The sequence below is a fragment of the Phalacrocorax carbo genome, chromosome 11 (genome assembly GCF_963921805.1).
Source record: "Phalacrocorax carbo chromosome 11, bPhaCar2.1, whole genome shotgun sequence".
Taxonomy (NCBI): Eukaryota; Metazoa; Chordata; class Aves; order Suliformes; family Phalacrocoracidae; genus Phalacrocorax; species Phalacrocorax carbo.
Genome location: NC_087523.1, coordinates 444,137 through 471,866, shown reverse-complemented (window position 1 = coordinate 471,866; position 27,730 = coordinate 444,137). Strand labels below are relative to the sequence as shown.

Below are 27,730 nucleotides of genomic sequence, written 5' to 3'. Positions count from 1 at the left end.
CGGCCGCCCCGCCCCGGAAGCGGCGCGCGGCATGGCGGGCAGCGGCGAGGAGGGGCGCGCCGACCTGGCGTGGGGCCGCGGGCCGCCGTGCTCGTCCCCGGCCCGCAAGCGGCTCAGGGCGCTGCGGACGGTGGTGGCGTGGAGGGGCAGGGCGGAGTGGGACCAGGTGATGGTGGGGCTCTACTGCGGGGACGGCCGGCTGCAGCAGGAAGCGCTGGACCGGGTCTCGGCCTGGAAGAGCCGGTACGGGCCGCACGGCGCGGGCAGGGAGCGCGCCGCGGCGCTGGCGCTGCCTTCCGGGCTGCCGCCGCTATCTCGGGAACGGCCCTGCCAGCCCTCCGCCCCCGCCGCTGCCTGCTTCGGGTCCGTCGGGCGCCCGGTGCTGCTCCGCGGCCGGGGCTCTGCGCGGGTCGCCGGTGCCGCCGGGCGGGCGGCTTTGGGCACGTAGGCCGTGCCAGAAGCAGGCTGGCGCTGTGGTCAGCGGGGGAGGCAGAAGCCCTGGGTGCTTGCAGCCTCACGGGCTGGTTTCTCGGCAGTGCTGCAGGGAGCGTATCCAGGGCCCTCGAACCACCCGTTTCTGTTCGTGTGGGCCCTGCTGCGTCCGTACACGAGACCAGTCTGGTTACGGCACTTTGTACTGTGTATGCGCTTAGCATATCAGCGAGTTCTTGTTTAACATACGCTTAGGAGTAGCCGTGTAATCACCCCGTTGCAACTAAAAGCCTTTGACGCTGTCTTTCTGCGTAGCGTTTCTCAGGCTGTTGTGTACCGCAGTGCGCAAAGAGTAGCTGGGAAGCCACGCTTTTTGCAGAGCGAGTGTTTTCTTGTGAGACCACTCACCTGTTTTTCCTTTATCTCTAGGTATGGTCCCAAAATGCCTCTTGCAGTGGATTGCACTGCTGAACTGATTCGTTGCAAGGTCCTGGATTCATCTGGGAGATTGAAGTCACATGAGCTCGTCCTCTCGTATGGGCTGGCTCTTGTAAGGTAGGGCTTTGAAGGCCTGTGTGCTGTGAGAGACAGACGGATGCCTGGACAGAGAGCATTCTTCATCTGTCTAATTTCTCTGCATCTCTGGGACCACAGTGTTGTAAAGCATGGGGGGGATTTGTCTCTGGGGTTCCAAGTTTCTCTGCAGCTCATGGTAGTCATTTTATCTTTTTTTGTAACCTGCCAACAGGTTTGTCAACTTGATCACAGAAAGGAAACAGAAAATGGTCAGCGTTCCTCTGAGACAATTAGCCAGAGAGGTAAATATTTAATAAGAGTTACTTGATAACTTCTGTATATATAGAGAATGTATGTATTGTCTATTAACACCAGGTGGAGGGAGTTGTGAGGGGTCATTCTTCTGTAACCAAAGCAATGGGTATAGGTGCCCCTTCTTTCCAACTGCAAAGTTTTAAGGAGGCGTGGTGTAACTAGATCCAAAACTTTGTTCTTTAAAGTCAGATTAGGAGTAACAAAGGCTGGTGATCATGAAAGCGTTTTGAATCATGTGTGATCAGAAGTCTTGACTTACATGTACATAGTCCTACTTATACACTACATTTTGGATTTTTAGCTGCTGAGATATGGAAAAACAGCTAAATCTATAGTTTATAAATTCTAGTCTCTGACAAGCACATTATACATAAAAAGCACTTAATCACATTTGCAGGCATTTTCATCTCATGTCTCTCGTTTGAGGTGAGCTTGTCCACTCCTGTGTGGCGGAGGAAGTGTTCAGGGTGTAATTGTAGCAGGACCAGCTTGAGTCCTTTTATTGCCAGCCGCACTGAGCGTCACAACTGGGTCTGAACAGCAAGTTTTGAAAGTGAAGAACAGACAGTACTTGAGACTCTTCTACATAATCAGCCTTGTCTGGGGCGCCTGTGTGAGAATGATAAATTGTTCTTGGGGTGTTTTTTCTGGGTTTTTAAGAAAGGTGCTGCTGCTCACCTTTTAAAACTGATCAAGCTTAAAAGTAGAGGTCTTGCATAGTTAAAGTTAGTTGTCCTTAGAAAAGTTGCAGAAAATTGCGTGCAACTTAATGTGTGTATGATTTGAGTATTATATATGATATGATTTGTATCTTTGATATATGAACTGTCATCCAGAATGTTTCATCAGTTTAAATATATTTTAACTGCTTCTCAGTATCTCGTTAAATTATACACAGCACCTCTGTCTAAAAAGATGTCTGTTGTTTAAGTTCTTCAACATTACTTGCAACTGTAAAATCCCCAGTTTGTATGGATCCTAGGGCACAGGAGGAGTGGGATCAGAGAGGAGGGGATCTCAACCCACCCTTGAAGTGGGACGCTGGGGGACTGCGGTGCAGGAGTGGCCTGGAAGAGGCCATTCCCACCCAGGCGGAGGTTCTCTGCAGCCTTGCAGGGCTGCGTACAGTTGTTGTGTGATGCAGTGGGAACTGCGGGGTAATGCCTGTGGCTGTTCTTCCAGGTGGACATCCCCATCTGGGTTGTGGATCTCCGTCACGAGCTGACCCACGGGAAGCTGCCACGGCTGGCTCTGTGCCGCAAGGGTAAGTGCCGCCGGCAGGCGGCATTGGGAGGGCCTGGCCTGAGGGGTGTTCGGGGCGGCAATGCCAGTGCCACAGGCCCTGAGGGGAGCATCCCTCCCTCCATTTTGGGGTGCTGCAGAGCAGGTAACAGGCTTGTCCTGGCAGCGAGAGCTGTGGCATGAGACACCAGGAGGGTTTGCCACTGCCCTGTGCAGGTAGCTGAACTGTGGCTGGTTGCTCCAGGCTGTGGTGCGTCGCAGGGAAGGCGTTCAGACTTTCTCCTTCCCCTGAAAAAAATATCAGAAACAATAGTTTCTCCCTCTTGCTTTGCACCACAGGAAGTTCCTCTCAGGGAAAGAGGTAAATGCTTTTCCTGATGGTTTAGAGATACCTGAGTCTCTTAAGTTCCAAGTCTGAATGAATGACCAGCTCATGGCATTGGAAGGGATTCCTGGGAATTTTGAGTTAAGCACTGAGGAGCCAGTTAAATAACCTTCAACAGGTTCCTTAGCTTGGGTTGGGTAGCGAAGTGGTGATGGGTGAAAGGGGGTTTTCTGTTCTAACGTATGCCTAGTGTAGTCTCTGTACAAAAAAATAATGTGTTGATCATTGTGATACTGAAGAATTGACTCATTTTCTCATCAGAACACCACTGCTGGGACTAAGTTTCTGCTTAAATTTGGCATAGCTTGAGCAAGGTGCAGTGCTATAGCAGTGTCTGATCTTTTTTGTTGCCAAAAAGATGGTGGGTGTTACCAGGCCTGTGATACTCGTTTGTGGGGTTGTTTTTTTAATTTTTTTTAAACTCATTCACCTTTTCATTAATGGAGTTGCATGTGATTTCAGGGTTCACAACTTGATAACAGCATTTCTTTTCACAGTGTAGCACCTATATATTTTTTTTCAATAATAAAGAAAACCTCACTGAGAAAATGTTTTCTGTTCTCCCTTAGGTTGTGATGTTGTGCTGGACTGGCTGCGGAAGACGTATTGGAGCCGTCAGCTGGGCAATAACTTGTGTGAAGAAAGTGAGGACGAGGAAGAGGAGCAGGAAGGGGTGGAAGCGACTGCAGAGTTGGACAGTGATGCATGGGAGATTCAAACCCCACAGCATGAGGCCTGTCAGAAACACAAGGAATTCCATGGTAGGTGTCCCTAGAACAGTGGTGCAGATACAAGGAGTAGATATGTCCCATGCTAGAGAAGGCAGTTTAAAAGTGTCATCTTCTCGCCCTGACAGCGCATAAAGATATACCTCCAGCTCAGGTTTTGGGATTCTTCTTTGGGCCTTGGTGGATTCTTGGGGTGACTGACTTTTTTTGATTTAGCTCACTGAATTTGTAGCATAAAATCTTCTATTTCTGTTGAATTTGCAGTATCCTAATCAATAGCAACGGTTATACCAGGATAGTTTAGGACCAAGCATTGTAAAAGTTAGTTGTAGTGTCTTGACAGCCACAGTTTTGGTATCGAGGCCACTGTGGGCAAAGAGGCTATAGCTCTTTTTATAGGCTTTTATAGCTCTCAAAACTCTGTAGATTCGTAACGTGAGAAAGAACAGCATAAAGGCAGTTTGGCCAGTTCCAAAATACTTTGCATGTGGACAGAAAAATGACTAGCTGCCAGTAGTATTAAAAAAAAAAAAAAAAATAAAATCACAGGTAACTCAACCAGGACATAATCTAAGATATAAAGTGCAAAACAATGGGAAAACTTTGCTAAACTGTTCCAGTGGTTGCTTTTTGCATCACCAGAAGTCTTTGAACCCAAAATAAGGAGCTTTTCTCAAGGTAGATTCCTAGTTTGAATGACTTACTGGAGACAGTGGGAGTTCAGATTAGATGGCTGGTCTGAGAGTTTGAGGCATGTGAGCATCAAACAGTACCTCAAAGAGTAAAACAGATTAGTCGTAATTTTTTCTGATGAAAGATGGTGTGCTTATGAGGAGTAACTCACCCAACAGATTACAGGAGCCCAATCCAGAGTCCAAAGAGTGTGCATGAATGCTGAAGTGACCCTTATTCCTCCCTGGAAGGTCACACTAGGTGACTGTATTGATCTTTCTGGCTTCAGGATCTATGGAGTTGTTGCAAGTCTTTTCTAGATTCCTTTATAACAGATTCATACATAGAGTAGCTGTGATCCAGAAAGTAGTAACTAGTTTGTTGTGCGCTTTGAGTTTGATACAGAATTTATTAGAAAAATCCAAACCTAGAAGCAGTACTAAACTTGGGAATGTGGCAGCACTTAAGACTTTTCTTGCCAGAGTGTATGTCTGGGCTTCTGTCTGACTTCATGTTGGATGAGATCCAAGCATATGCTATCCCTTCCTCTCCCTGGCTACCCTAAAAAAACCAAAAAAATATCCCGCCCCCAGCTGCCAAAAGAGAGAACCACAGAACGATAGAGTAGATTCTGTCATGTATATGTCCAGAGTAATGGGATGGCAATGGTATATCACTCCATCACTCCATCTGAAGTTTTATCTAGCTGATACTGGGTGATGGACATCCTGATAGCAAGTGACAATGACCCCTGAATGATGAAGTATTTTGAAAGATGATGCTATTTCAGGTACAGTAAAAGTGGTCCACAGGTAGAGAAAGGACATTTCATGTAGGTGGTAAATTAAAGTTGAAAAAAGTCCAATAAGGATGTGGGTGGTTTGAATAGCCACAGTGCTGTTGCAGTAGATTTAAAATGCAAGTACAGGAATACAAATATGCATCAGAACATGAACTGCCTACGGGAACAATTTCTTCCTAAACTGATACATTTGGGGATTTCTTTGGAACTGTCAGGATTTATCCAACTTGGCTGTCTTTGGCCACTGTTAGTGATAAAGTACTGAACTCCTGGTTCAACCCCGCTTGATAAGATTTATGTTGCTGGAAAAGTCTGGGAGCTGTAGATGTCTTCAGAGTGTTGTCTGAATTAGAGTTTAGAAGTCCCTTTGATGTTCTCCCTGGTTGTTTATTCAGCAGAACTAAGCAGTTTGCCCAGATACAGAATTTCCTGTTTAAACTATATATTTATGTTTATTTCTAGAAAAAGTCAGAGATGTGCTGATATCCTACAAGAATGAGCAATTTCGGGTAAGTACAGTCTGATCATCAGCACTTTCCGTTCTTCTCATTTCCTGCTTGGGGCAAAAAGTCTTTTCTTCATTCTTGCCCAAACTGGAGAATTGATGCTCTTGGCCAGGCCTGATTTGAAACACCTGAGCGTAGCACGTTTAAGCTACTGTGCCAGGAGTTTATTTCATGTTAACAGCAGGGTTCCCTTTTTTCCTCCCTGTAGCATCCTCCCACAGTTAGAATCTGTCCAGAAGCGTCAGTTATACAGAAGTGATACTTGTACCAGTGCTGCAGAGGTGGCAGTACGCCAGTGTCCACAGTGCTGCCAACAGTTGCCAGGCTGTGTACTCTTGCCTAAAGTAGTGCTGCTGCCTAGCACGTAGCCCACAGGGGACCTGTGGCTGCTGCACATGCAGAGAGAGGCTTGGTTAGTTTTTTGTTCAGATCTCTCTCCTAGTATTGTCATACATGGCTTGCCAAAGTAAAGCCTCACTGCAGGCAATAAGCAAATCGAGCTGTGGTGGTTTCTAGCGTGAACACATTGTTCATGTTTATAAATAAGATATGTACTTGTTGGAGATCCCAACTCTTCCTTGTCAGGGTGGATAGTGCCCAGTTTGTTCATGCTAGTGTCTCTGGAAACTGAGATCTGTCATTCAGAAGTCATTAGCCTACGTTTTTTATCAGTCATCATATATTTTTGAAGTGGTCCAGTGGCTGAGGTGCTGCAGTTCAGATTGGTGAATAATTTGCCCCAGAAATCTCTCTCTGCTCAGCTTCCCCTTCTTAATAATGGGATAGTTCTTAAGATGTGTTGAGAGCTGCATTACAGACCCTGTAAAATGTGTTTGGATATGACCTCATCAACGTACTGTTGTTACCAGGGAGCTGTTCTTATTTTTATTTCAGTTAATATCATTAGGGGCCAAAGGAGAAAATGTGCTAACATTCCAATGAGAACTAGAGTCAGGAATTTAATTGAAAATTAACATCCAGTTTCTTTCATTGTCTTGGTTTTGGAGTATATAACGTGATTCTCCTTTGTTCATCCTTCCCTTTCTATAGTTGGTACTGGCTTATTTTGTACATTTTGCATTGCATCCTAAAGGAGACAGATTGATTATATCTGGTGAGTGACCTCTTAACATATTAACAGAACAGAGGGAAGTATTTCAAACTGAATAGGAAAATGCAACTTCAAAATTTAAACTGACCAGGGCTGAATGGGGAAAGGAGTAGTCAGTCAATTGCTAAAGAGTAGTTTTGAAACTTCTGTTTCAAAGCTCATGGGAAACTCTTCTTATCCCATCAAAATGGTAGAAATAAAGGCTGAAGAGTAATCTCTGTTATATACCTCAATTTAATTGAATGCTGCATACTGTGCTTTTGAAATTTCTCTGTTCGCCCTGTAAGGCTGCCTTTCTTGTTGAATGATTTCAAGTGGTGCACTTGTGTGTCATCTGACAAAATACAGCTGAATTGTGAAAAATGAATGCTCCGTAGGTATGCGTGTTGGGAATATAGCTTCTTTTAATATATCATCTCTGCCACTCAGGTACACTGAGCAAAGGGCTTGCCAAGATCTGTCAGTGGCAAGAAGTGTTTCTCCTTATGGCTGATACCTGCAAGTTTTTAACTGAAGTTTGTCTTTTATAAAAAACAAAATACTGCTTTTATGCATTAATAACTATTGCCAGTAATTTGAAGAGATGCAAGCACATTGGTCTTTTGTTGGCCTCTGAAACTCTGTTCTGTACAACAGTAGACCTGTGGTATAAATCTGATTATAGTTGATAAAATCTCTGAATCTCTGAAACCTAGAAATTGCTTGGGGAAAAAAAATTACTTGGGCTTGTTCTTGTGCCCTTTAAGGGCAGGTGGTTTGGTACATCCAAATAATTTCTTAACCATGACAGCAATTGAATGTTCCAAATATCAAATAACTACTCCTTGAAGCTTTTTTTAGGCTTATATTTAAACACTTACCCCTGGGTTGGCATAGCAAGAGTGGTACAGTACCTTTGGTAGTCTCCCTGCATAAATGTATAGTCTGTCTCTAATCTTTTTCGTGTAAGAAGCAGAACCACTTATACCTAGGTTATCTTTACAGCAGTGTAACTGAACAGTCTATGATCCAGACACTTCTATAGCTGTTCTGTTAACTACTTACAATACCTCCACGTTTATATAAATCTGTAAGGTGTAAACAAGGCCAAAATAAGTTGTGTCATGGGAGCTGTGCACTTTGTTGCCTGATTGTTCATATGGATGGGCTAGAGGTTCTTTAGGCCATGTCTTTATACTTGATTTGTCATCTAAAGTATCTTTTGGATGCAGTGGTAACTTTGCATGGGTAGGTTGAGGGCTAATCGCAGGCCTGAAAATGACACCTTGGTTTTCCAGTCTCATTTGACATTATATTCCTGCCTTCTTTTATCTTAGTAGTAACTGTCTTCCAAAAAAATCTGCTGATACTTGTTGGTGATGTAACATGCTTCATGCCAATATTTTATAGAAGGTGGTCATGGTAGAATTGCCATTTAGGTAGGTTGTGAGCATAAGTAGAAGGCACATCTTACCTTGCTGCACAGACTCAGGTAAGGTATATATTAAACCAAGAAATCACTAACTTTCAGAGTAGTAACCTCCAATATTCTCTCTTCCATTCTTGGTAGAACCTGGTAGTCTGTTTTGTGTATTGCTCCTACTCATAGGATGCTCTCGGCTGATGACGGGTTGCCTAGATGGCTGTGTTGATTTGACATTTTGTTCTATTGTATGCATAATATGACTGGCAAAACCTTGTCCCGAGTAGGCAGCCTCATCCCCACCCCACATGTGGAGTTAATGATTCAAAATGAGTCTGTCCTGGTTTGTGCTGAAGTCAGGGAAAGCGAAGTTTGGAACCAGAATGAGGATGCCAGGACTGTGACTCCGTGGAGCTGCTGTCTTTTTCATTCAGGCCTTTTCCAAGTATGACATAACTTATATTAATTTTTAATATACCCCTAGGAAGGGGAACTTTTGTGAATTTTTTGAAGTGCTGTTTATGAACTACATACGGCATGCACAACTTCTCTTCACAGCAGTGCTTTTCTGTTTGCCGTTAGAGCATGTTTTCCGTTAACGCTTGGATTTTTTCTTCACTCAGGTTATGCAGACTGCACAGTCTGTTTCAAAGTCTCGAGAACTGTGGTCTGATTCCTCTTCAGAAGTGGACTGGATTTTGGCTCAGATCAAAGACCTGATGCAAGAGAACAGGTACATCTCTGATAAGGAACTGAAGCGAAAGGTACAGTGCAGAGCTGGGCATGTAGACCTGTTGCGCTGCCTTTTCACCATGTTGTTCAGCTGATCATGGAGAAGGCAGTTGGCCGATTTCCTCAACATCTTTGAGGATGGAGTTGTTAATCTCTGTTAATGGCTGATGTTTCCTGTGCCAGATGGTCTCCGAGGTGGTGTCCCTGACTTAGCTGTGCTGGCCCCAGTGCATGTCAGCATCTTCAGTGTCTTCAAAAGCTCTACCAACAACCTTGTGTAGACTTCGATTTCACAGTAACCTTTAGAATTCTTCAAACTTGCAGGGCAATATTTGACCTCTTCTATACTTTCTATTACTACAGGGCCTCTAGGACCCAGTGTGTTGAGACTTTATTATTACTATAGAAATTTGCATGAAGATCTTTTCCCACTCAGAGAAGCGTGTATCTGGCCAGTGGGCAAGTAAGCAAGCTTGCTTTCAGACTGGCACCTCTGAAAGTTTAACAGGCTTGAATTCAAGTGCGGCTTCAAGCTGCTTGAATCTGGCTCAGTGGAATGCTGTTCTGTACAGGGTGCTGTCACCAGAATGTGGCAGGTTTTTTGCATTACTGTTTCTACAGGAAACTCTGGTCTGGCAGATGTAGAGAAGACATGAAAAGTAACCAGCCCACCTCCTACACCACCTCTAGCTTTGAAGGAATCCGTGCAGGTGTCATGTTCTGTTAACCAGCTTCTGTTAGGTGGAAAGTGCCTGTGCACGAATCTTTTCTTCTGAAAAGCTATTATTGTGGAAAAGTAGTTAAGATGCTTCAGCATTGTTATTGCAATATGTAGGCTTGTGTCCTTATATGTTGGTAAGTCAAATGGAAGGGTTAGACTTTTCCTGTATTTCCAAAAGACATACTTCGGGAAATATTTTAGGATACTCTAGATGATAAATTAAAGATTTAATTCCTGCACAATGTGTTGGGAATTTCACTGCTTTGCAGTCATTTCATTAGAAGGTAAAGTGGCAGTAGGACAAAATTGTTTTTACATCCTTCCTTCTTCAGGTGTATGGGATGGCATGGATTACAGGGCACGGTTTCATTGGTGTGCTTAGGAGATGCTGCTTCCAAAATTAAAGAGGTTTAAAAAGTTTGTCATCTATCTGGTAAAGTCTTGGAACTAGGTGGCACATCTCAGGAGCCTGATTTCATTTCCAGCTTTCACTGTCAGTTTTCTGAGAGCTTTGTTTGGAATTCCAGCCCAGTAATTTAGGTAAGGGTGTGAAACCCCGACGCTAGGTGTGGCCTAAAGAAACTTCAAAGATGGGGCAAGAATCTGTTGAAAACTATATCACCAGATCCTTTGTTCCAACAAAAAAGTGTGATGCTATGGTATAGTATCTCTAGAGTATCTGTCATTTCTTAAGTAATCAAACCTGGCAGTAATGCTTTCATAAGAACTTTGTCTTCACTGCATTGTGCTACACTGAATAAGACTTTTTTTGATGAAGCCTGTGCTTAAGGAAACCAAATAAAAGAAGGAAAACAGAGAGGAGGAAGCTGGTTTCTATGACAATAAAAATGTGGGGTTTTTCTGTCTTGCGGGTTTTGTTTCTGTTAGCTGTTTCATGGTTTCCTGAGTGACTCTTAATGATCAGGCAACTTCATTACAATAGCCGCCCTGATATGCAGGGAAATCCCCCACTTACAGCAGCCAGGGATGGGGGGCTGTTTCACAATTCACAGCTTGCAAAACTAGGAAAGAGCCAAACCTTTCAGTAGCGATGCTACTCCAGAGAGACTTTGCAATTGCTTTTAACTGCCTTGTGTGCTCACTGTTCAGAGAGGAATTTTGGCAAGAATATTTCCGTTTATATATGTGTGCGTGTATTATTTCCAGTAAGTACTGGTTCCACGAGTCCAGACTTTGGGTTATACTTTTGGAAAAGAAACATACATGTTTCTGGATCAAAACAGCTTTGGCAGTGAGTTTCCAACCCTTATTCCTTTTACTTTACAGGCTCTCTCTTCATTCCTTTTGCTTCTTTAAGCATTATTAACTCCAGAAAGCCCCAAGAGCGGGGCGCCAGGTTACATACTGCTAATTTTGGTACTTTTCTGTATTTTTCTGCTGTTGTCAACAATAGATGCCAGATAGGCCAACTGCTGCAACGAGGCATTTTCCTTGATTTGTGTGGAGTACTTTGACTGTATTCACACATGTGCTTATTCCTGGGAGCTGGCAGAACCCAAGTAGGGAAGGGGGCATGTGTTATAAGAGAATGTAGAAGTCCGGGTACTCAGCTTCTTATTTCTCCTGTTGAGTTTCTCATTCCTTTATCGGGAGATAAAGAGAAAAGTGGGACAAGGGACTTGATTGACACCTTTCTTCAAAGCCGAATAGGAGACCCTTAACTTTTGCCACCTTCATTCTAGCTAGTGCAACTGGAAACCAAGTGCTGAGCCTGGCTGTGGTGCTGGGTACCACTGGGGGTGGTGTTGGTTTCCAGGTCCCTGGGCAAGATCCAGTCATGCATCACATGGTAGCTCTCTGCAGGTTTTGTTGAACGTCCGCAATGCTCTCTGTGAAGTACCTGAAATAATAGTGATGTAATGGGAATGTGTCACCAGAGTGACAGTACAGGGTAAGCTCCACAGTTGTTTTAATGTGAGGCAGCAGTCACTGGAAACAGATTTTAGCAAGGAATTGAGGTACAGTCATTTTCCACTGATGATTGTCACACCAAAGAGCTACTTCATCCATTCTCAATCTCTTTTGAATGTGTGAAGTGACTTATGAAAGTGGTTTTTAAATTTAGAATGCCTGTGTAATTCTGAGTAAAGCCTTTTATTTCCCCTATCCACGTACCCTGTAATTTGGGTGGTGCAGAGGACAGAAGATTCCTTTAGACCTAAAGCAAAATGAGCTAACTGCAAACGATCCTCTGCTGTCTGCTTCAGAGAACTGACCTCGTGGACCTTTCTTAATAAGATGTTGTTCTGCTTAAATGGCTCTCTATTGAAGCTGCTATCTGCATGGAGATGTCCTTAATAGTTGGTGATGATCTGTCATTGCCATGTAGGAATAATGGTAATTATGCTGGCACACTTGACAGAGAAGAGAGGATTGAAACTGGATTTTGTTTTTTAGAAACAAATTACATTCTACCATTTGCCTTCTGATCTCCCAGCACATCATCTACTTATGACGAAGTGATCTAGCGTTTGTGTGTGTTGTCCCTGCACTCTGAGATCTTTAGCTGCTGTTTGTATTTATAAAAAAACCTTTATTGGATCTAAGTTGTGCCTGGATGTTTAGATTTGGAACTCACCCCTATTGGAGAAGACACATTTTCTCATCCGTTTTATACCAAAATATGCCGTGTTTGACATGGGGTACTACCATTCCCAATCCAATGAGTGATAGCAAAAGCAGTTTTTCTGTGGAATTTATTCAGTGTTTGGAAATGGCCACCTTGGTTTTTTTTCTGAAAAGTGTTTATTTTAATGCTGTGTCTTTGCAGGGATAGAGAATCTCGTGGATAAAAGTGTGAACGGAAGAACTCAAGAGAATCCCATGGTTAGATATTGGGTAGTTGAGGGAATTTTACTTCTGTCTCTTTTGCTGTTACTTCCAAGTGTCAGTTCAGCCTACCTGTCTGGGCCATCTCAGTGTTCCACTTGCATTAAGCCAGTTTAATAGGAGATGAAGTGGTCCTTGAGCTGGGCCATTCAGTGCTGTCAGCAGAATAGCTATAAGGGCAGGAGACATAAAAAAAAAAAAGCTGTAGGTGCTGTAGGGAAGAGTAGTTGTGACCCTCCTGCAACTTACCTACCGAACAGCTGTGTGAACTGCACCTTAAGGTGGTGTCTTGCCAGCGAGTCAACAAGGTTGGCGTTTCCCCTGAAATTTAAACTAGTTCTGTGGGTCAGAGTTCCCCAAATCTTGGCTGGTCTGCTGGCAGAAGACTTGGATCATAGTGCAAACCATAGGTGTTTCAGTATGATAAATGTTCCTCTTGAAAAAGCAAGAAATGTTCCCTTCAAGTTCTGTTCCAGTTTGCACAACTGCATGTTCCCTCCAAGACTAGTGGGATATATCTAGCCCAAAACTGGCATACAATTTTAGTGCCTTACAGTAAGCTAGATCACCTCCTCATAGTTCCAGGTATTTGGTTCTCAAACTTATTTCAAAGCTGGTGCAAGCAGTGTTATGATATGTAAAGGAGTAAGTGGCATTAATAAGACTCTCTGCTCTAGGGAGACAGTGGCTGAAGCTCTTCTCAGTGATGGCTTTCTCATCCCAAAGATGGATTGTTTGAAGATGCTAAATATCAAGTACGAAGGTTAGTGTTTTGGGTGCCACATAAGTAAAAAGCATAGCTAGTGTTATGTCCAAGTCTGTTCTTTTTTTCTCATTATATTGGAATCTGTAATTCTCTGCATATTTTTCATATATCTGGGTCCTTAAACATCTTTTGACCTGTTTTCGAGATTCCTCTATGGCCATGCTTAGCTACTGCTTTTGCATAAATCTCTTACTAAGGAAACATAGCTCTTTAGCACTGAATGCTGCCTGGCCAAAATGTCTTTTGAAGCTTGTATCTCTGCCGTTATCCGCAATAGTTACTGGTTTCTTGAACTCCCACTAGCTCTTTTTTCCTATGTTGAAGATCTGAAGCAAACCTAAATGGGGTTTTTTGAGCCTCATTCACCAATTGTCTCTTAGTTCCAGGCTGCTGCCCGTATGTCTGGAGCTGCATGGATTTTCTGCAAGAGGATTAGGTACCTAGAGGCAATGAAAATTAATAATTTGTCTGTTTCCCTGGGATCTCTTGGGAACACCAGCGGAAGAACTTTCAAGGAAATATCCTCAAATTTCTGTGACTGTATTACAGTAGCAAAAATTTAGGAGCTTTTGATTCTGTGTCACTTTCCCCAATGTGCCTTCTCTTTGCAGTATATTTTTGGACAGAAGAGCTCTACGTTATGTGTGAAATAAGCTGAAACTGGAAAGGAATTAGCGAAACGGGTAGATTTTCCTGTGGTTCACCCCGTGATTAGATCAGGCATTGTATTTTTTGCTTTCCTGGAGCTGTTACATTATTAATTTGCTGCTTATTTTAATTCCCTAGTGTAAGAAAATAATAATTCCAGGTTCAGTGTGGATCCCAGGAAATACCCTGGAACTAGTGATCTGAGAACAAACTACTTAAATTTGGAACAAGTGTCATACCCGTGGTTCACAAAAAATTATAAAACAGTGATTTTAATTTTTTTTCTTTTTTTGTTGTCTTGCAGCAAATAAAGAAGTATGGCAGTTCAAAATTCCTCAGACGTTTTACTGCTTTTGGCAGCCTTTGCTGACAGGCCTCCTTTCCAGAAGCTTTACACAGATCCTACTAGAGAAAATGTTTATGGAGTTGAAGGAATGTTCTGACTCCTCAGAACTCCGGCCACAGTTCTTGATCAACTGGATTTCTGAGATGCTGACTGGCATTGCCAAAGTAAATGCTGGTGAGTGTGTCTGGGATTTCGGGGCGGGTGAGGGGGGGAAGTAAGAGTCTCCTCTATACTACCGCAAAAACTGGGAGAGCGGTGTGACCTTTAGATGGGAAGTGCAGTAACCTAATTATTACATTTCGTCATGTGAACGTAGGGCTTTTATTTTTGCGTTTATTACGTTTTTCAACCCGTAGCGTATCTATGTCATTAATTTCTTAGCAAAAAATTTGAAATTGTTATTGGCAACTTTGCTGCAGCCGCCTCAAGATAGGAAAAGATCCCGTGAAGGATCAGGCCCTTAAGTGCTGATTTTTTCCCAGATATTAGTACTTGTAGGAAATAACAATAGCAGATAAATAAAGATGCTCTACGCAACCTGTTAGGAGTTCCCTGTTCCCAGTTCTTTCCTCACTTAAGAGAAGCCTGCTTTTACAAGATACTTATTTAGTCTTGCTGTGTTTTTTAATCCTATCACAGGATTTTACACATGCCTTTTAATCTTACACAAATGTGATAAGTAATATTTTGTTTTCTGTTCTTAACTCTTAATTGTTTAAACTGTATGTTCCATTCCAGAGACAGGGGCACAGAGGAGCTTTAATTATTCGAAGCGTGTCACAGGAGTTGTTAACAGGACTTCTTTCCCTGAGGAGGTTTCCAGCTGGTTAATTTTGCCACCTCTTCTGTCCTCTCCCAGTCTGGCTCAGTCTGCACAAAGATTTTGCCAGTATCTGTGGCAGTCACAGGTTAATGTTTGATGTTTTCAGTCAGCGCTGAGCATATCTACTACGTACCGAGATCCCTGAACGGTAGTAGTTCCCAGCTCTCAAGTCGACTCATTGCAGTGCTGTCTGGAATGTTCTCAGGTCCCAGAAGCAGTATGCTGCATTTATTTGGGACAATAGTGTACAAACACATCCTGTGGCTTTCCTGTCTGGGATGGTGCGTGCAGAACCAGCTTGGGAACACCTGCACCTCACTGTGGCCGCAATTTGGGGAGCTAACCTAGCTGCCAGTGCGTTGGCAAGTCCCTCGCAACAACCTTGATGTATTTGGCTAGTGTGTCTGGTCCTGGGCTTGGACTGGAACGTGAGCTTGTTTGAGGATGAGTGTTCCAGCAAATATGCAAAGGGGTGAAGGGCATATTTTTAATGAGTTTGTTGTTTTCCGTATCTTCTTTGAAGGGAAGAAAAGACAACACTGTAATAAACAGGTGTCTGTGAAGGAGCTGTTCCTCCATAAAGTTCCTTTGCAGTGGATAAGACTGACTGATAATTGCTTGGAAGCTCCCTGCTGGGCAACCCCACACCTTCTTCAGCTGTAAGTTCAATCCTGTGACCTAGAAAAGGGACAGCAAACAGCTCTCTGCAAGAGCTTTGGCCAGCTCCTTTGTGATACACTGAGTTATAGCTGCGTTCCCTTCCCTCGCTTTACATCTAGTAGAAATTGTGGCAGGTGCACGTAAAGCGCTGCTTGTTGCTGCTTATCTCCCCATTGATTCTACAGAGAGCAGGAGGATAATTTAAAAGGATTGCACCTTCAAAATGAAAGCAGAGATCTGGGGAGGTATTAAGAAATCAACCTGGTCAGAAGAAAAGTGACTTGGTAGCAGAGATGTGCTGTATGAATTTAGCAGAGTTGATAACTTTTTCACATAAAAACAGCAAAGCAGAAATTCAGTTAGAAGTATCCCAAGTCCTTAATTTTAATCACAAAGACAGAGTTTGCCAGCATCCGCCCACCAGGGAATAATCAGATTTGCCTGCTAGAGGAGGTATGAACCTTCACCTGGAATATTTTTTTTTTTGCTTGTAAGACTTTTACATTGCCCTTTTCCTTTCTAGGATCCTCACAATCATGAGACCTCGCTTGCCACGTTCTTCACGGAAGAACCTTCTCTATCTCACTTCTGTTTACACAGAAGGAGGTGGCCCTTTGTCCAGCCCAGGCCTCTCTTCAGACTGCAGTGAACAGCCAATTTACACTATAGAGAGCTTACAGTGGAGGGCCAGGCAAGAAAATCAGCTTAAAAATCAAGGACAGACTGTAGAGGAACAAGAAGATGTGCTGGAGAGAGATGATGATGCAGAGGAGGTGGAGGAGGAGGAAGAAGAGATGGTAACTGAAACAAATCCTTTGGACAGACTTGCTCATTCTGGGAACATGGCGGCTATTGCCGAGAAAAGGGCAGCCTTGCAAGGGTCCGCCTGGCAGATCGCTGCAGGTAAAAAATGGCTTTGTAAGACTTGGACAGTCCTCGTCACGGGCAGATGTTAATTGAGGCGCAAAGGCATCTGAGCTCTCTGGGCCTGGCCAGAATTGAAGTGTGCTTCAAAACAATCTAAATGCCAAATCACTGAAAACAACTCGTAAAATACTGAGAGTGCTTTTTGCAGGAGCATGTTGTTACTGCCTCATTAAATTTTTTTTATCGGGCTTTTCCAAACTGTTTAAAATTTCAATGTATCCAGTTGATGGGACAGCATATATGCCAGCTGTGAATGGCAAAGAAAATACGGGTGTTTCTTGGACTTCCATTTGTCAGATGTGGGGATAATGAAAGCACAGTTTGGCTGTGCTGGGGAGCACCCCTCATACGCTTTTAAGTTCTGTGCTCCAGGAAGATTGCTGTTATGTCATGGGGGCAAGCAAAAGAAAGGCGTGAGGCAAGTTTTTAGAGGGAATTAACAGCATATCCAGTGTTTTGTTAGCTTTATTACGGTAGCTGTACTTTCTCGTTGGGGTGGAAGGTTCTGTAGCTGAGATTATTTTTGGATGAGTGATTTGTGGAGGGACCTGAAGACAGGAGGAGGAGGTTGGTGGAGAGGAGTTGGAGGTAAAGTGGTATTTAAAGGAAGAAGATGAAAAGCAGCCGTTAGCAGACAATGAACTCTTGCACCCCACTCGCAGGTAAATTTTCCCAAGTCAAAAAATAAAAAAAAAACCTCCCTAAACAGCTTGGATTATTGAGGCTGATGTGAACAGCTTGTTAGAGCTGGATGTTTTGAGAACAGAAGTGAAATTGTCCTCTGCTTCATTGGCTTTGGTTCAGATCAAGCAAAGCTTTCACTGAAGGAACACATATTGTGTCCTGAACCACCTGATTGTTGTGAAGATTCTGTTTATGTAGTTGTTTGTGGGTAAAGTTAATTTCTGTTTGGATAACATCTGTGTAGTTACTACCCTCAAACAGCCAGTAGGTATGTACAAACCCACGACAACATGTGGTATATCAACTATTTACTAGGTTGTTCCCCAAAGAGAGGGCTTAGCCTGTTAAATATATATCATAGTCATTTGCCTGACAGCTGCGTTGGATGTTACCAAATGCTGTTTCTTCCCCTTTCTTAGTTGTAAAATTATAATACTTAGAAAGCACTATCCTATGTCAAGACTTTTTGCTCTGTTAAATGCCCAAAAAAGGTATGCAAGGAAAAACAAATATGCTGATTCTTTAGGGCAATGCTTTGGTTTTTGAGCAGATATCAGGGACACAAAACAAATCAGTTTCAGGCAGAAAGAAGGAAAAGGCCAAGTTGTAGGTGATTAGCAGGGGTCTCAGATAGTCTGTGTAATTAGTGCTGGCTCTCTGGAGTGGAGTGCCCGATCTTCTGAAGGCTTCTGTCTGTTGGTCTTTAAGCTGCTAATAAGCATTCTAGAAATAAGTCCTCTGGTATCAAGAAAGCATGTAGGCTTAAGAAATCTTATTGTCAAAGCAATGACATATAATAATTTGTATCTTTCATTTAGTTAGATGTGAAATAAGAATGAAATTTCAAGAGGGATTTCCCTACTGGGAACTGCCTTTGAAATTTTGGCATCACAGTATAAAGGAATGGACTCCCTGATGTTATCAGGTGTGATGGATGGTTCCCCTCATGCAGTTTCTGGCCCCCATTGGAAGCCAAATTTAATGAACGTGAAGTCATGAGAGGAAACAGCAACAGGTGCTCATAAAAACAAATAGCAGAATTTCCAAGACATTGTCATATCCTTTTCTTTGCCATCTCCTCCCAGCCAGTCTATCTGTCCAGAATTGCTTTATTGGTTAATTAGGCTTCCCCAGCCTTACACTCTTCTACTTTTGTGGCTTCTGTTCTTCTTTAGTCACTGTTGCACTGTTGCTGTGCAGCTGCTCATCTCAGTGAGTAGTTAAGAAGCTGATGCTTAGTCTCACCGGACAAATGAGCTACTGGATGCAAAGGTGCTTTGTATCTTCATATGTGCACAAAGGGCTCCTTCCAGAAGTATGCAGAGTAATTTTTTAAAATGCACATTGACTGACATGCGTTAATGTTTCAAATGAAAGCGTGCATAAAAGAGGAAGATAAATATATACAGGGTTGCTCTAGAATACTGTGGGGTTTCTTTTGATGGACACGGTCTCACAGTGGTTTGGACAAGCTGCACTGTGTATGCATGACGTTACATGACTCCAGATGTGTACCTGTTGTCTCACATATTACAGTGACTTTTTTTGGGGGAGAGAGTAAGGTTAGAAATAAAAATAGGTGAAACCATAGTTCAAACTTATTTTTGCGGAGTACCTGAGATTGTTCATTTTTGCTGAATGGCTGAATTGTTTGAGACGGTATTTGTGGACTTGGTGGGATCTTGTGTTTTGAAAATCTCTCTGGGGAGCTCAGACTTCTTGTTTATGTACTGTTTTTACCCAGATGAAGTACAATGGAAAGACTTTCCTCTTGGGAAACTCCCCGGTCAGACAGACGACCCTGATGGTCTCATGTTGGATAATTATTCCATGATGTCCCTGCTTGATCAGCCAGTGGGAGATGAGTGGAAGACTCCCAATATGAAGTGAGTAACAGTGTGGGCAGGACGTTGCCCCTGAACGACAAAATGCATTTGCCTCTTTGTGCCTTGTACTAGATGATGTGAGAAATTAAGGATGAGATTTCCTTGTGCCTTCTGTTTGACTCAATAGTTTGACCCAAATATCTACTAAATGCACTTCTCATGGATTTTTCAAGTAACGGGCATGCTTGGGAAGGCCCTTTGCTGTGCTGGTGTAGTAGCGTAACAGTGTGAAAAACAACTTTCAGTGTTTTCTGATGCTGTTACTAAGATACAGTCCGCTGATCCCTTAGACTTGCTAGTCTGGAAGTGCAGAATTTTTAAAACAAGCTACTGAGAGCTGTTGCAGAATCTGCCTGGTGATGCACTGGGATGAATAATTTTAATGGGAAGAACTGTGGCCTTGCAATTAAAGCATTCAGGACTAGAAGCCTTGGAAGTCATTTAGACTCCCCCAATGTCGGTTTTCCCAGACTAGCTAATCTTGTATAGGAAGGAGGATTTGTTCTGAAACGCAGTGGTTTGCTGAAGCACTTTGTGTATTAGTGGGAAAGTCAGAAGATGAGGAGAGAAGGTAGCCGCAGGAATTGGTTGACTGCAGATTACTTTTGTAACACCCGAGAAAGGAATCGGCTGCACGTAACTGGGGTGGTGAATATGCTGAGGGTTTCACATCAGTGAATGGAAACGAATCTCTCTCCTGTATGCTTGAAATTGAGACTACAGTATGCTTGCTGAGTAAGGTCTGTGTCACTGCAGTCCCAGTTAATCATCCTATGGTTCACCCAGCATGAGACAAACTCTTCTCCTCACCCTCCCCCACCACAACAGGAAACTCTTCCTGCTTGTTTGTACTGCATTAGCCTGACAGTATGCTTGCACTGTTGGTGGACACAGTCAGACAGAAGTTATCGCTGCCTGTATTGCTGTGACAATTCGCCAGTATCGTAGGAAGCTACTTCATGAAGCCCCAACAGTCGTCCTTCAAAGCCGAAAGAATAAGCTCCACTCTTGCCTCTCTGCAGTTGCCTCCTTCATCCTTTCCCGTCTTCCAGTCTGAGGGCTGCTCGTACTGCGGCAGTAATTGCTGCCGTTCTCATTCCCTTCTGGGAATGTACTTTTGCTTTGCACTCCTTGGGTCTTTTGTGCTCTCTGAAAGTTAAATGTAGTGGCATAATGACAATAAAAAAATGTGATTTCTGTGGCATCCTTTGAGGAAGCCAGTTCATAATCTTACCATCTTCACTCCTGCTCTTTCTAAAAGAAACCATTGCAAGGATTATGAGGTACTGCTGTTTAGCAGTTTGGAAGCTATTAGCACAGCCTCAGCAGGCTTGAAAACTCGGTTTCTGTTAACTGGGGCTCTGATCCTCAACCGCAGTGTGTTGGCATTGTCCAGTGACCTTTTTGGAGCTGCAGCTAGTCATTTAAGCTGCAGATTTGACCTCAGTAAAGAAACACAGGTTGTCATGGAAATAATGGTAGCATTCTATAAAGCTTTAGTTAGATCATGTCTGTTACTAAATGAAGCTTATCCAGTTAAACCATCCCTGTAGGTGATGGCCACAATCTAGTAGCTTCCAAAAAATGTGAATAACAGTGACAGTCGTGCAGCCTAGGGTATTGCACTGTGAAGAGCTCTTGCACATAGTAATATTTTCACGTATTCAGAGTTGTCTTCAGATTAGCTTCCAGTTCCAAACCTTCCAAAGAGCAAGGTTTCCATTATTCTCCATCCTGTTGGTCATCCTCCCCAGGACTAGTCTGCTGTTTTGTCAGTTCAGGCCTGCTGAGAGGGTATTGTTTCTGCTTGATTAGTCTAATCAAAATGTAACATTAGCATCTTGAATGTTGCTAGATAATAAAAAAGAAACTATCCTTTCCTACTGTGTGTCTTTCTTACGGTCCGAATACTTAATGAAGTCCTTGGTTCCAACACTTCTGAGAGAGGCAGGACCAAACCTGCCTCTCTTGATAGAAAGAGGTTAAATGAGTTACCTTTTTGAGCCCTCTTGAATGATGTTAATTACATGACCTATGCTTTGAGCACTGCACGTATTTCCTCCCAGACCGTGAAGAGAGCAGGTAGCGTTTCGTCTTCTGATAGTCTGTCATCCCCAAAAGCAGAGTAAACCTACACTAGATGCAAAAAACCCCTTTTGATTCAACAGAAGAGCCCTTTGGTGTCAACCAACCATGAATCATGTTTCTTGCAACATGTTCCATGTTGGGAACAAGGCAAATTCCTGGAATTTGCATATCTACTTCCAGTCTGCAGAGCCCCAGCACTCTCGCTGTAGTCACAAATGATAGAATACTTGCTGTCAGAGACTTTAAACGTAAAGCTGTTTGACTTGATTTTAGGTAGGTGAGATCACTGATGAGAAGGAGCTGCAGCAGAATTCTAGCTGGCTACAGTAATCAGTACTATTTGGCACCTGGCCATCAGGCTCTGACAAGAGATGGGGGGGTTCTTAATCTGACCCTCACTGGCTCGGTTGATTTTTCTGCGCACGGTAGCTGGAATTATCATTACGGAAGCTGTGGTGAAGTGTATATGGAATAGTGTGATTCACTGTTCTGGGTTGTTTGTAAGCTGCTACTTGAAACCAGCTGTAGCATGTGCCCTTTCTGACTTGTGTGTGGTAGGCTTCAAGTGTTCTGTAATCTCAGTGTATTTCTTGGAGTGGTTTCTAGAGTAACAGGCATTAAAAATCACCTGATTCCAGGTTCTGCTCTACAAACAAAGGAATTCCTCTAGATAAAAACTTTATGTCATGCCACTAATGTAGATGTTAAAGGAGCTAGAACCTGGCCATGCTAAAGTCTGCTGTCTGAAAATCCACAGCACGTATTAATTAACTTGTTAATATAAATTCACTAAAATTACTAAAAAATGCTCTTGTCATTTTGCTTTGGACGTGAACAAAATCTTTGCTAGTGTTAGCTGGAGTTAAAGTGAGTGCTAGTACTGAAGAGTGATTAGTTACAGCTTTACTCTGAGTGTAAGCCTGAGCCACCAGTAAATACCTTGCAGTTAAGGTTGAGGGTTCATTCACTTCTACCTACAGTATTCTGTTTTCTTCATATACCGTGGAAATAAAAGAAGAGGGAAAGTGATGTACACGATGTAGCTGACTTCCTGAAGAAATCGCTAAGAGCTGGTTTCTGCTGCAGTGCAGTGCCTCATGGTTATGTTACAGAAGAATGGGTCCTCGCTAACTGCTGCATTGCAGACCTGCACGGAGCGTGTTGCCTGTTCGTGTAGCAGAGAATTGCTTGTACTTCTGGAGCTTGCAAGAGCTTCGTCTATATTCAGCCGAGGAGGTGGTTTTCTTTTTCTCCTTGTGTGCTGCTTCCGGTTGGCTGTTGTTTGGACAGTGCAATGTGTCGTGCAGCTGGTATTACTAGAAAATGCCCATGTAGAAAGTGAAAAAGCACATACCAGGCCAAAATGAACATATGTTTCTGCATCTCTTTGGGTGGGTGAAAGGGGCAGACAGTTTCTGCCACTCAGATCACAGCCTGGCAGGAGGCTAAAGGAAAAAAAGCTCAGAAAGAAACATGAGGAAAATGTGGTGTTACCACTAATAAAAAGGAGCAGAACCCGATTTATTCCTGTAGCTGTGCCTGTAACCAACCCAAGTTTCTTCAAGAGTGTTACATCAGCAGCTTGTTCATTCTTCTTACTTCCCTTGCGTAGCAGCTGCTCTGTTTGCCAGCAGCCATGTGGCATTGCAGGGACTGTCTGACTTGTCCGGAGACAGAGGGGAGCAGATTTTCTTGGCTACTTCTCATATATTCTTCTATGTAGAAACTTTGTCTGCTGTCTTGCAGCTACACGGGTTTTCCTGTTCCCCTTCACAAGGGGGCTATTCCAGAAGAGGTGTTTGCTATTTACTACTTCTTTGATACTGCCCTCCAGCTTCTATATCTGCAGAGAGCTGCTCTGCCAGGCTCACTGGAGGGGTACAGCAGTATGGTGTAAGAGGTGGTGAGAATTTGACACTTTATGCAGAAAATATCTGCAAGATGCTTGGAAAACGCATCTGCAGCATAGGCAATGGGACACGCTCTGTCTTTCTCTTTCTCTCTGGCTCCACAGAGTTAAAGCAAATGAAGTAATGAACTGCAGAAAGGGTTTCCTGGAGTTTGACGTTAATTTGGGAAAAAGGGCTTCGGACAAGTCATGTAACAGAAGCAGAACCTTTCGCTGCAGTCCTAATTCACCAGGTCCACAGATGAGAATGAAGCACTTGCTGATCTTACAATGCATTTAATCTATGTTTAACATCTGCCTGAATTCTGCCTGTCTTGTTTGACGTCTGTGCTTCTTCCTAAATAGCTCCTATGGATTTGTGGCAAAACTTGATTACAGAGCAGGAAAAATAGATTTCAGCCGACAACCTCCCTTCCCTTTTAAAGATGAACTCAATCTTGAGAGACGATCAAGAGCCCATCTCAATTCCTGTGTTTCACTTCTTTTTCTGCTTTCGTTGTTTCTGGAGGTTCAGGAAATTGGAGAATGTGCCTTCCCTATGCTGAAAGCAGCAGCCTAGCTACCTGTCGTGGTTTAGCCGGCCGCTCAGCCCCACACAGTCGCTCGCTCCCTCCCCACCGGTAGATGGGGAAGAGAATCAGAAGGGTAACGCTCGTGGGTTGGGATAAGAACAGTTTAATAATTAAAATTAAAAGAAACAACAGTAGAAATGCAATGTAAAGGAGAACAACGAGAGGCACAAAGCCCCGGGGGAGGGGGGAAGGGAGGGGAGAGGGGGAACGAACCGCCGGAACAAACCGCACGCGCCGCAGCCGCCCGCCGACCCGACACCGCGCCGCCGCCTCCGCCCCCCCCTCAATATATTGGTCAGGGTGTCACGTGGTATGGAATGAACCTGCCATTGGCCAGTCGGGGTCAGCCGCCCCCACCATGGCCCTGCCCCTCCCAGCCCCCCCCCCCCCGCCACGCGGCAGAGCGCGGGAAGCTGGAAAGGCAGCCAACCCCCAGTGAGGAGAATTAACCCCTTCTCAGCCAAAACCAGCACACTACCCACAAAGTGTTCCCCCTCAAGGTTGCTGGATAAGTAATTTTTTGTTCTTTCCCTGCTCCTGTTTTTCTGCCTGCCACTTACCACACAGTTTGGCCTCTTGTGGAACCCTTTACACACAGTTACTCTGGTTTACAATCAGATCTTCCCAAAGACAAGCATGCTGTTTCCAAAACAGTATAGCCTGAGTCGCAGAGTAGCAAAATAGTTCAAAAAGAGCTGAATCCAGCCCGAATCAGTGAATTTTGAGGCTGTACTCCATTGTCCTGTATTTAGCTGTCTTTGCAGATAGACTGTTTGAAAAAACCAGTGGCAAGCAAGAGGCTGGGGGACAAAGTAGCACTGATTATGGAAAAGGCACTTTCTCCCTTGAATCCCAAGTAATAAAGTGCCGTTACTCTGCTTGGTGATACTCTGGTTTCATCCCTCCTGAAAAGTGGTTCATCTGCTGCGATCAGCTTGCTCTTGGCAACCTTCATGCAGTATAGTTGAGGCAGAGCATGATGGCAGTGTCTGTCCCCAGAGTCCCTGTCACGGGAATGGCAGCAAGCCTGTGAGGTCACAAGTGATGAGGGAAGGGAGTTAAAATTACCCCATTAGCAGACTGAACTCAGGATTATTTCCCAACAGTCAGAGGAAGACCATTAGGTCACGACAGTGGGTGCGAGATAGCTGCGATCTTTCTGCATTGGCTTTGTCTGCAAGGTCTCTGGCAGCGTTTCATCTGAACACGGAGTGTCTGGGAGCTCTTTTGACCTTAAAGGAGAAATCCTCTGTCCCTGAGGAGCTCCGAGCAGCAGCCTCTGCCATGTAGCCAGTTATTCCAGAACTGAACGTCTGGGAAAGGCATTGAGTTTTTTGGTGTATAGCTTGAAGTTGCTGTATAAATAAAACTTTCCAAATGTCTCAGTCCTGTTTGCAGAAATTATTTTCCATCTTCAGAGATTTTGGGTTTTGTTTTAACATGAAATGTGAATTGCTGTGACGCTGGGCTACTTTGGAGAGGCTCGCAGTTCCTTCTGCCCTGGTCCCAAAAGAGAGTGTTCTTTGGTGGATTTTTCCGGTGTATGTTGTGTATGTGTGTTGTTAAGGTTTGTGTTTAGTGTTGCTGTGGCAACCTCTGAAGCTTTGAATAGCAGCTGTCATCCTCAGGCAGACATTTTGATTTTTTTGTGGTAAGCATATGTGCTTTTTGTTTATTCCCAGTGTCAGTTTTACCTGACAGCAGGGGCAAATTTGGCAAATAATGATGACTTGGGGAGTTTTCTGAGGGTGGAGTTGCTGACATGCAATTGCACTGACATCTCAAAAATGGGAGTCGTCATTTAATGGTCACGGGTAATGCCTGGATCTTGTTGACCTAAGGACGAGATGCATAAGCATAATAAACATAAGCAGGTAGGTGAGAGGGGTGGTTAATTCGTGCTGAAGGCAGGGAATATATTCGTATCCTGGAGGATGCTAGGCTGTAGCTAGGAGTGCACGTGCTCTCCTTCGGCCTAAGGAATAGGAGAAGTGAAAATATGCACAAGACAAACAGATTTTCCCTTTTTCTCCTTCACAATGTCAGAAACCAGGTTTCAGGTGGATTCTTTAAAGATTTTATTGATAAAATTTAGCTTTCACCTTCACCATTCTCATAAAATGAATACAAATGATAAACCCTTAACTGACCTACTTAACAACATGGTAGCAATTTAAGTTCCTTCACATAGTAAAACTTTGGGTAGGGAAAGATTTACATACGTTGTCCAATTGTTCTTTGAGCCTTGTGTTTGACGGTGCCTTATGTCTGGGAACACTATATAAAATCTTACTTGTTTCTTTGTGTGCTGTGTTACCGAGTCATGTAAATGGGTTGTTGTTCGGGGACCTACTGGGACTCAGCCCTAACTTGGAACCTTCTGCAGTGAAAAGGGATTTTATTTCTGTTTGAGTGAGCCACCTTCTAAAATTAGAAATTACATAGCATGCTGTGGGTGTCGCCAAACAACAACTTCCTTTAAAATCTCTGCAAAGGCGCTAGTTTTGTGACTTCTTTGTAGAGCCATAGGAAAGGCTGGTTTCCCTGCGCAGAACGTATGGGCGTCATAACATTTGTAACTTGCGGCAGACTCTTCTCATGCTGACTGCTTGCTCTGTTAGCATTTCACCTGATGAGCTTGTATTCCTAGCTGCAAAGGACAGAGGAAGGTTCAGGTGAAAATTGCTGCGTGGGTATTTCTGAATTCACGTCTCCCTCACAACTGTTAGTAACCGGTAGCCTTTCCTTTGGCTTATGCTTTGGTACCTTTGGCATCTTGGGACTGTTGCCTTTCTTGAATGAACTGATGAAAAACGAAGGACACTCCAGCAGCAAATGTTTAGAGCTAAAACTGAGAAATGGCTTTTTTTTTTTTTTTTTAAATAAAACTTGTTAACAAGTTATTACTTCAGTGGTGTGAGCTTCCAAATCAGCTCAGTGCTCATGTGCTTTATTTCTCCTCTTCTCAGCTCTGCAGAATTGAATATTCCTGTGACAGGAGGATTGCTATGGACCCAGAATGACTTCCATAAAATAAAAAGTGGCCTTCAACTTTTCTAAGACAGCAGAGTGCTCTGCGGCTTTTGGCATTGCACAAGATAAGTGGCATGGAAGAACTAGTTAATGGTGATGGGCAAATAGCCGCGGGGGGGGAGGGGATGGGGGGAGATTTACTGATTTTTACCATGTAAAAACAATATTTTGTAGAACTGGTGTGTTTTAAGTTCCATGTGTAGTAACCATTGTCTTGTTTAACCACTATGATGAACGTCTAGCTCTAGTTAATGTTCACCAAACAGAATTCTTCAGAATCCCTCAGTGTTCCTTAACTTTTTTCACAGTTAATAAATACAACCAACGGAAGGCAAACCTTCTTTCTGGATCCTGTTTTTTCTTTTTCACTCAGGTATTGTGGAAAGTGTGCTCTGGGCCTCATTAGCGAGACTTCTGAGTACACCCATATATACACTTCACATATATACACTTCAGCGACACCCATATTGCCCTGTATGAGTTTGCCTGATTTTGCCAGGATAAGGTTGTACTGCAGTTTTCATCTAACTAGGATTTCACGTGAAGCTTCAGGGATCAAGATGTGTTATAGGATGGCTGAAGGCGCTGTAGTGCATAAATATATTTGAAAATATTTTTTCTTGCCTTTTTTTTTTTTTCAAGTGATAGTAGCCACCTCAAGACTATCTCTAATTCAAGCCTTGTGCTTGATGTTACTTCTAGTCATGATCTTGCTGAGGTTGCTAACTAATCCTGTGGTCTTTGCTGAGAGCTAATGTGTTAGTGCAGAAATGGACCTGAGTAACTTGCTGAAAAGTTGTTGAGAAAAAGGACTTCCAGCTTGTTTTTCCTAAATTCAGTTTTCTTTACCGGTATTAAAGGTTCTTGGAACTCGGAGGCTTCTGCAATCACCTGTCAAAAAAATAGGCATTTAAGCATAGATTTATTGCAGGACTCCTCAGGGAGAATTTGTTGGAGAATTTTTATCTGATAGA

At 43.4% G+C, this 27,730-nt stretch overlaps 1 protein-coding gene across 1 annotated transcript; it reads left to right on the top strand.

The window, feature by feature from the left end:
* The first annotated feature begins 3 nt into the window (after positions 1–3).
* On the top strand, positions 4–27,097 carry LAS1L (LAS1 like ribosome biogenesis factor). The gene is made up of 13 exons (XM_064462742.1): positions 4–243; positions 862–987; positions 1,181–1,250; positions 2,446–2,527; positions 3,460–3,651; positions 5,555–5,601; positions 8,735–8,844; positions 13,092–13,177; positions 14,133–14,348; positions 15,521–15,656; positions 16,181–16,560; positions 19,013–19,154; positions 26,693–27,097. Exons 1-13 carry the CDS (start codon positions 32–34, stop codon positions 26,781–26,783), a joined length of 1,890 nt encoding a protein of 629 aa, XP_064318812.1. The 5' UTR covers positions 4–31; the 3' UTR covers positions 26,784–27,097.
* The last annotated feature ends 633 nt before the right edge of the window (positions 27,098–27,730 follow it).